The sequence below is a fragment of the Octopus bimaculoides genome, chromosome 5 (assembly GCF_001194135.2).
Source record: "Octopus bimaculoides isolate UCB-OBI-ISO-001 chromosome 5, ASM119413v2, whole genome shotgun sequence".
In the NCBI taxonomy this organism is placed as follows: domain Eukaryota; kingdom Metazoa; phylum Mollusca; class Cephalopoda; order Octopoda; family Octopodidae; genus Octopus; species Octopus bimaculoides.
In genome coordinates this window covers 119,198,309-119,207,940 of record NC_068985.1, presented here as the reverse complement: position 1 = coordinate 119,207,940, position 9,632 = coordinate 119,198,309, and the positions used below count along the sequence as shown (strand labels likewise).

Sequence of the window (9,632 nt, the reverse complement as noted above, 5' to 3'; positions counted from 1 at the left end):
TATATATATATATATATATATTCATCTTTCACATCATGCAACATGTCGTTTTGACAACAAAATTTTATCATCACAACTGCCCACTCGGACAAATCAATTTCTCCCATTACAATATATATATATATATATAGTAGTTTCCTATGAATTTACTTGGCCGCAATCGGAATGTATAAACTGGAAGTTGCGTAATAATACATGGTTTCTAAATAAACTTTTGTTGACACCAAACTGCGCAGATATAGGGGAGGGAGATAACTCTCGTTGACTGTGTGAAATCCTTAATGCACATTGAGACCAGAGTAAACATTGGAGATTGTCATATACAAACGGTTTGATACTTCGAGCGCTTAATATTTTAGCTTCAAAACACCAGTTTATTCGCTCGTGTTTTTTTAGCAGCCGCATCCTGTTGCATTTCTCTTGCTAACTCGATTGATTCTGTCTCTTTCTATATTTTGTTTCTGTATATTGTTTTTGCAATAGAACACGAACAAGAAACCAGAATTGATCTTCACATTGTGTTATTTTTTACGTGTTTACATATACATATATATTTCCATATGTAATTGCTAAATTTTATTCCAATTCAGTACGGAATAAACTTCAGTCTTTTTAAGGGTTTAGTCAAATAACCGACTGTAAACAACTATAATATACTAATACACACGTTTATTTCTTACGGTATCAAAATCTAAATAACTTATTTGATAATTCCAAAGAACTAATTGTATTTTCCATCTGTTAACTACCTTCACAAATCATTATTAATACGACACACTTATATCTATATTGTTAATTTACTCTTTACTTTTGATATACTTCATCTCAAAGGAAATATTTTTTCACCTCAGTATTTCAAAGATCAGTCCATCCGTTACGGTTTGGTTTGTTAACTGTCGGCAGTTACACCCAAAAAGCTTGCAAATGCATTCCAAACTTGCTCGTTGCGGAAATGGGTTTGTTATTGGTCTTGTTTCTCGTATTTTATGCACAAGTAATGATTTTAGTAGATCTAATTGTAGCACATCAATATATTGCAAAGAAACAACACATTTACGTTCATTAAAACGTTTATGTTCACTTAAACATTACGTTCAGTAAACTACTATTTTAAAAACACATCTTTTAAAGAAAATATATCCTAATTTATTGATTAGCAATTTTAGTTTTTCTGTATTTGCTTCACGTGATATAGTTTACTGTTGCTGGTGATATACTATTTTGGGTAAATTTTTATAAGTACATTTACCGTATTTAGTTAACATTTTGGTAGCGTCGAAATTATTTATTAAATGGTTCAAGTGTTTGACTACATTGATAGTTATTAAACAAAAGTTGAGTTATCATTGTTTTTGTACTCCTGTTTATCAAAATATACAGTTATCTGTAGTCACAATTTAGTCTATTAAGCATGGATGTTGAGCAACTATTTTTAAGCTGTAGAATTGGGGATTTGAAAACTGTCGAGTAAGTATGAATTCAAATCATATCTATCTATCTACCTATCTGTGTGTGTGTGCGAGCGCGCACGCACGTGTTGTTTCCAAAAAAAGTATTGTTGTCATGTTCAAATCAGAAAAGCTTGTTCTTTTATCAGTATTAGAACATTAACCCAAGCTACAAGAGAATGCCATTTCGTTCATTAATTACAAAACTCACTTTACATTTATTAATTTAAAAAAATTAAATTGTAAAACACAATGCAAGACACAATCTAACTGTTTATTATTTATGTATAACAGCAATAGCGTGTCGAGAAAATGAAGCCACATAAAGGGTATTTGTGCATTCGTTGCTAAATAAACTCTAGCAGCTAAGGAACTTGTGATCTGCACTTCTTCACATTGCTCAGTATTTTCATCTGTCTTCGTCAATGTTTTGAGTGTGACTCGGCATTTGTTGGTTTAACAGAATAACGAAACTAAAACTAAATTTAAATACAGTTCAAAACTAATGTACTGAATCTGTAATCCAATTAACGCACCAACACTGAAAGAGTTTTCAAAAAGTTAATAAGACAGCATAAAGTTGTGCTGCATGTACTAGATTAATTTCATTGCGGGCATGCACAGACGAGAATGAAACTGTTTGACTAGTCCCGCTCAGTTCTGATTCACCTCAGTGTTTCTCAAACTAATACGTATATGTCACAACATAAGCAAAAACAAATAGTAAAACTTTTGTTTTTAGACATTTCTATTCTTAATGTAGTTCACAGGGAGATTCAGCATGACACAATGTGACAAGCCTGGCCCTTTGAATTACTGGTTCAACTCATTTATGCCAGCTGAGTGGACTGGAGCAACATAAAAGTTAAGTGTCTTGCTCAAGGATACAATGCACTGCTGGGAATCGAACTCACTAACTTACAGTCATGGACTGAATACCTTAACCACTAAGTCACACACCTTCACAGCCGTACTTGTCTTGTTAGGCTGGAAAAAGAGCATTGTTTGAGAGGAAGCAGTCTCTATCAGTCTATCAAACAATAAATTTAAAAGATACAATTGACTGGATGATTGTTTTAGTTATTCAGTCTTGCTCTTCAGCATTCTCACCATTGTAACACAGTAGTGTTACTTGCTATTTTTAGCAAGTTGTTTTGCTGGTTGAGCAGAATACCAAAAAAAGCATTACCTTTAAGGACTAATAAAACTGAATATGGGGACTAAATTAATAAGGAATATTTTCTAATAGAACTAGCACCCTAACCAAGGAGAAATAATTTGTTTCTCATCCACTTAACACAATCTAATGGTTATTTCTGTTTAGTACCTATCTTATCAAATGACTCTGTTTCCCTAGCACAAAAGTATGTTGAAAAACATGCACGCACACACACACACACACTGAAAATGTTGGGGGTTTCACTCAGTTTCTGTTTGCCATGTTTCTGCCAGCTCGCCGCCTTCTGAACTCAAATTCTGCCAAGGTTGACTTTATCTTTCATTCTTTTGGGATCGATAAATTTAGTACCAGTGAAACACTCGGGTCAGTATAATTGACTAGTTCCCTACCCGCAATATCAGACCTTGTGCCTTTACTAGAAAGGATTATTATTATTATTAATCCGGTGTGCTGGTAGAATCTTTAGCATGCCGAGGGAAATGCCTAGCAGCATTTCATGTCTTCACGTTCTAAGTTCAAATTCTGCTTGTACCATTCAAATATGGGCGTTCATGTAAATGACTTAGACTTTTCCCCGAAAATACTGGCCTTGTGCCAAAATGTGAAACCATTATTATTATTATAATTGAAGTGGCTAGCTGACAGAATCATTAACATATCGGTGGGGAAAATGCTCAGCAGCATTTCATCCATCTTTACTTTCCGAGTTCAATTTCCACCAAGGTCAACTTTGCTTTTCTTCCTTTCAGGGTCGATAAAATAAGTACCAGTTGAGTACAGGGGTTGATGTAATCGACTTACCCACTTTCCTAAAATTTCTGGCCTTGTGCTAAAATTTGAAACCATTATTATTGTTCTTGTTGTGTTCATCTTTTTACTCCATGTAAATCTCTCACTGATTGCTCCCAACATCTTGATTCCTGGTGACCAATGAAAGAAATCATTGTCGTTTTGTGTTTTTATAGATATCTTGTGGATGAAAAAGATGTGGAGATTAATATCCATGATAAATGGGATAGCACACCTCTGTAAGTCTTTAATGATATCAGATACTTCCTAATTTTTGGTGCTGGTCTACATTTCTGTTTATTTGTTGGCTTCAGACAATGAAAGATGGTCATGTTGGAGTACACCTTCTCCTCGACTTATGACCTATGCGACTTGCAAATCGGTTTTTGAATGTTAGGCAGCGATGCATACAATAACTATGGCAACAGCATCTAACAATGCAGGCCTTCTTCAGACCCAGGCATCCACTGCCTTCCACTGTCTCGCTCAGTCGCTTTCAAGCATCAGCTGCATTTGAACGAAAATAGTGTTGAAAAATATAAATCCAATATACAACCAGATCAACTAATGAAATTCAGTCATAAGTCGAAGAGAAGGTGTATTACCTTCAAGCACTTTCAGTTAAATGGAACTTTTTGCAATGGTTAACATCTTTGTTTTCTGTGAAATGGGACACAACTCAGTGTATTGTTTTACAGTCATACACACACACACACACATGACAGGAAAATCATCTAGCCATAATATTCAGCCCCAGACAAGTCTTTGTCCAACCTATGTTAACATGTAAAAAAAAAAACAAAAACAAAAAAAAGACATTAAACAAATGAAGTTATACTTATATTATGTATTCGTGTGTTCATTTCAGTAACAGGTAGGATAACTAAATCATTTAACATGCTAGAATATATACAGGGTGCATCACATTTTTGAGGTCATTTGTATGAATTTAGAAAAGAGATGCATAGCTCATCAAAGAAAAGCTGAATTTGCAAACGAATTGGTACAAATAATCTTGAGAATCCTTTTATTACACCTATTCAAGGAATCCGCTGTTAGCATCAATGGCGGCTTCAATATGGGGTTGAAAGCATTGACATGCCTGAATCAAATGATTTTTATCAATTTTGGACATAGTACTGGTTATGGGGAACTTGAGAGATTGTATGGCGTTTTGGGGATGTTGATAGGCCTCTCTATTGACTATGCCCCATTTGTAATAGTTCAGAGGATTGAGGTATGATGAACTAGGAAGTCATGTGTCTGGGAGAACATGATCATAGAAATTGGAACACATCCACTTGGGTAGTTCTAGCCTTATGAGACAGACGCAGAGTATTGTTGGAAGACATATGATCTTCTGTTGTGTAGTCTGTCTATCTAGTGCCTCACAATTTTCTCCAACTCCTTTGTGTAGACAACGGCATTGACTTTTAAGCCCTGTGAAAGAAATTGAGGAGGCATGACATTTCCCTTGTTGCTGACAACTCCCAGAACCATCGCAGTTGCTGGAAACTTAGTATGCATGATCACTGGAACCTCATTCAGATCTTTGCATAACCATCTGTCATTCCTTTGTTTTACCTTTTAGACCTGATCAAAGTTTTTTTAATCAGAGAAAAATCAAAGCATTCCAGGTTCTTGGTGTTTTGATTTGTTTGGCAAGCACTTTGCACAGATCAAACAATTCTCTCTTGTCACATCCAACATAAACTGAACCCCCCCCCTCCCTTTCACATCACATATGACTTGTACCAGATGTCCTCATGCATAACGCTTCTGATCATGCATTCTGAAACCTTGAGGTCCTTTGCAGTGCCTCTTACTGAACTTCCTGGAGATTTTACTGATTATTTCTTGGACTTTTTGTACAAAGTTAAATGTTCTGATGGTATTAGGACCCCATGCATGCATTTTGTAGTTAGCTGCTGATATTGGATCCCTTCCAGTTCCTTTCAAACTCTGACACCAACGGATCAAGCAACTTTCAGGAAACAAGCTATCTCTGTATCAAGCAAGCTATCTCTGTATCACTATGCTGCACTTTTAAGGCAATGATTAAAATGTGCTTTTTCATTTGCTGAGTCAGCCAGGTGACTGATTTTGTATGTCTGAAAAGTAAAGTTTAAAAAGAGAAAAGTTATAAGAACGTTAGAGCTCTTAAAAGAGGTGTCCTCAAAAACCTGACACACCCTGCATACATACTATGATTATGCAAATTCATGCAATAGTAAACAAAAATCCACACCAGACATTACATAATAACTTTCAAACAGTGTAATAGGATTGCATGTAGACAAATATGGTTATAAATACATTTAGTTGGAGAGGCTTAGGATGTCAAACAAAAAAATGTAATTAGGTTAAGATACTTAATGGAGAAGCACAGAGTAAAACAATCAAATAGACTGAAAAGATTTAAATAGACTATGAAATATCAACTGTGATGCTAAGGCTAGTCAAAGACTGGATAATGTATCAAGTCATCCCATAAGTTCTGTCTGAATTTTGAATAAAGAAAACAAGTGATCAAATGTTATATTCAATTGAAATTTAATCATCAATATACTTTCCCTGATTATCTAAGACTTCCTTCCACCTATTTACAAGCTTTTAAATCTCATTAATGTAAGACTCTTTTGGTTTCAAAGTGAAGAACTCTGAAATGTCAGTTTCAACATCCTCCTGGTTTGCGAAAGTTATGTCCCCAAATGATTCTGTAAACTATGAAACAAATGGTAGTCTGAAGGAGCAAGGTAAAGAGAATAAGGTGGATGAAGAATTTTTTCCCAACCAAGATCTTCGATCTTCTGTGATGTGATCTTTGCAGTGTAGGGTCGCGCATTGTCCTGATGAAACATTACTCCTTTTCGATTCACTAAAGCAGGTCTTTCTTTCTTCAAAGCTTGATTGGAACACTCTAATTGCTGACAGTAGACTTGAGCGTTGATTGTTGCATTAGGTGGTAACAATTCAAAGGGAATTACTCCTTTGCAATCTCACCAGATAGAGAGAAGAACCTTTTCCCCATGAAGTTCCCTTCTCAGTTGTGGTTGAGCTTCTTCCCTTTTACCAAGACACTGTTTACAATGTTTAACATTTTGATAGAAGATCCATTTTTCATCACCAGTCACAAGTCTATTGAAAAAGGGTGGAATGAGTTTGCGAGAATGGAGAGAAGAGCAGATGTCAACTTGAGATTTGTGGTTGCTTTTGGACAATTCATGAGGCACCCATTTTCCAAGTTTAGGAACCTTTCCAAGTTGTTGAAGATGACGACGAACAGTTGTATGGTTTGAACTAAGATTTATTGCCAATTCTTCAACTGATAATGCAGGAGTTTCTTCAAGTAATGCCTCAAGGAGCTTATCATCAAACTCAACTGGACGTCCTGTTCGATCTTCATCATCAAGGCTGAAATCTCCACTTCTGAATTTTGCAAACCATCTTCTGCAAGTTCTTTCATTCAAGCATTCTTTTGCATAAACTGAGTGTATGTTTCGAGTCACTTTGGCTGCAGAGTTTCCTTTTTTGTACTCATAAAGCATTATGTGCCTCAAATGCTCTTTGGATACTTCCATGTTAGAAAGGGTTTTAATCAAAGAAATTTTAATTCTATTATTCTGTAAAATAATATCTAATTAGTTTAAATGTATACAAATGGTTAAAAATAATTTTAAATTTCATTAGACATTCTAAAATACTATTAAATTTCATTCAATTTTAATAAAGGCAAAATCGGACAGAACTTATGGGATGACCTGATAGTAAACAATTAAACAGTCTAAAGCTGAAGGGAAGGTATTCTTACTCAAGTAGCAGCTAACCCAGATATATTCCCACAAAGACATTAATTAGGAGGAAGGGTTAGCTCCAAAGTCTTGTCACTCATGGACATCAGTAAGGAGTGACATATACCAAAATGACATCAGATTTTCTATGGCCAGATGCTCTTCCTGTCACCAACCCTCACTTGTTTCCAAGTAGGGTAAAATTTCCTCATGATTGGACATGTTTTCGTAGAAATGAAGGACACTGCTTGTATGACAGGGCGACTTACATTTATCACATGATGTCAAGAGAAGGAGACAGTAACACACACATGCATGCACGTACATGTGCCCAAGCACGTACACACACACCTTGGGTTCTCATTATACTGTGTTAAGGTGAAACATGATAAAAGGTTTGTAGTTTATGACGATTACATATATTGCTTGATTGACTTCATGGATAATCTTACTAGGCTAAGATAATCTTTAATCAATGGTTTTTAGTTCTAGAAGGTTCTGTCACACACACACACACATGACAAGCTTCTTTTAGTTTTCATCTATCAAATCAAACTCACAAAGTTTAGAGTTATAGCAGAAGGCATGTGCCACAAAGTGGAACTGAACCTGAAAACATGTGCTTGAGAAGCAAACTTCTTACTACACAGCTATGCCTACACCCATCAGCCATGCCTGAATCTATGTAAAGTCATTAACCATTTTGTTACCATATTCCTGTTGAGATACTCTGTCTTTACTTCAATTAATTTTAAATATAATGAAGAATCTAATAAAATAACCTTGTCATTATTAATTGATTTTTGGATCATAAATTTACACTAAGTTCTGATGGAAGATTTTAATTCAGAACTCTTGAAAGCGAAAGGTTTCTAACACAGAGCAAGGAGTAGTATCAAAAGGGTTAAGATTAGGGAAAAGACCTCCTTTGATTGTGAATGACCATGGAATTGCACCTAGAAAGTTCCCCTCCAAGGAATGAGTCTGGGCAAGGTTGTTTATGGAAGGCCAGCAGTTGCCCATGCATACCATCCTCCCCCTCTCCATGCCACCCATGTTATACCCATGGGAAACGAAAAGGCCTATACAGCTTCGCACCAGTGACGTTGCAACTCGTTTCTATGGCTGAGTGAACTGGAGCAACATGAAATAAAGTGTCTTGCCCAAGAACACAGTAGCACAGCATAACAATAAAGAGAAAAGGAATATAAGTGTGGTAAAACAAAGCCAAAAAGAAATAAGTTGCCTCTTCCTCACTCCCCATCAATTTCAGTTATAATTATAAGTGCCCAATAGGCGCAGGAGTGGCTGTGTGGTAAGTAGCTTGCTTACCAACCACATGGTTCCGGGTTCATTCCCACTGCGTGGCACCTTGGGCAAGTATCTTCTACTATAGCCTCGGGCCGACCAAAGCCTTGTGACTGGATTTGGTAGACGGAAACTGAAAGAAGCCCGTTGTATATATGTATATATATATGTTTGTGTGTTCTGTGTCCCCGCCAACATTGTTCGACAACCGATGGTGGTGTGTTTAGGTCTCCGTAACTTAGTGGTTCGGTAAAAGAGACTGATAGAATAAGTACTAGGCTTACAAAGAATAAGTCCTGGGGTCGATTTGCTTGACTAAAGGCTGTGCTCAAGCATGGCCGCAGTCAAATGACTGAAACAAATAAAAGAGTAAAGAGTAATATTTGACCACTAATGACCAACACTGTCATTTCTAACAATATTAGAAAGAAATACTTTGACACTTAACACTGTGAAAATAACAATAGGTGTAGGTGTGGCAACCACATGCTTTCAGGTTCATTCATATTGTATGGCACCTTGGGCATAAACAAATTCGATATTCTTTCCTGCATGAGAGTACACTTCTTTTCTCTGTATATACTCACACGAACACATATACACATACATATAGGAAGAACATCCAGGTATAGAAACCATGCCAAAGCTGACATGGAAGCTTGATGCAGCTTGCTGGATCCTGTCAAACCATCTCCATTCCATGCCAGCATCAAAAATAGGCACTCAATGATGACAACTATGACTGTGACAGCAGTGGCGTCAATTCCTCCCCCCTTTAACATTGATGTAAATCAGTTAAGAACTGAAGTCAGTTGAGATTCTTAATGTGCAACTTGTCTCCCCCTCCCTCTGTTCCTTCCTTACACCTCACATCTTCCTATTGTATTCATTAAACCCTGATTTCAGTGATCTTATTGACAGCTACAGCTCAGGGACTTCAGGATAGCTGGTCTATTGCTCTGCTGTTCATACTGTCAGCTGCTTGAACTACCTGTGCAGTTGAACTAGGTTATGTTCAAACACCTAATCAAGGTTACCAGTATATTGTGCTATTTTTGGGACAGTGAATACTCTCATGATCTTTGTAAATGACATGCATATATATATATATATATA

At 36.3% G+C, this 9,632-nt stretch overlaps 1 protein-coding gene across 1 annotated transcript in view; it reads left to right on the top strand.

The window, feature by feature from the left end:
• Window positions 1–197: 197 nt before the first annotated feature.
• Window positions 198–9,632, top strand: part of LOC106875244 (ankyrin repeat and BTB/POZ domain-containing protein 1) — a 41,672-nt gene continuing 32,237 nt past the window's right edge. Inside the window, exons 1-2 of the mRNA XM_014923309.2 lie at window positions 198–1,467; window positions 3,594–3,656. Of these exons, the coding sequence (XP_014778795.1) occupies window positions 1,412–1,467; window positions 3,594–3,656 (119 nt within the window). The 5' untranslated portion in view covers window positions 198–1,411. The remainder of the gene's footprint in view (window positions 1,468–3,593; window positions 3,657–9,632) is intronic.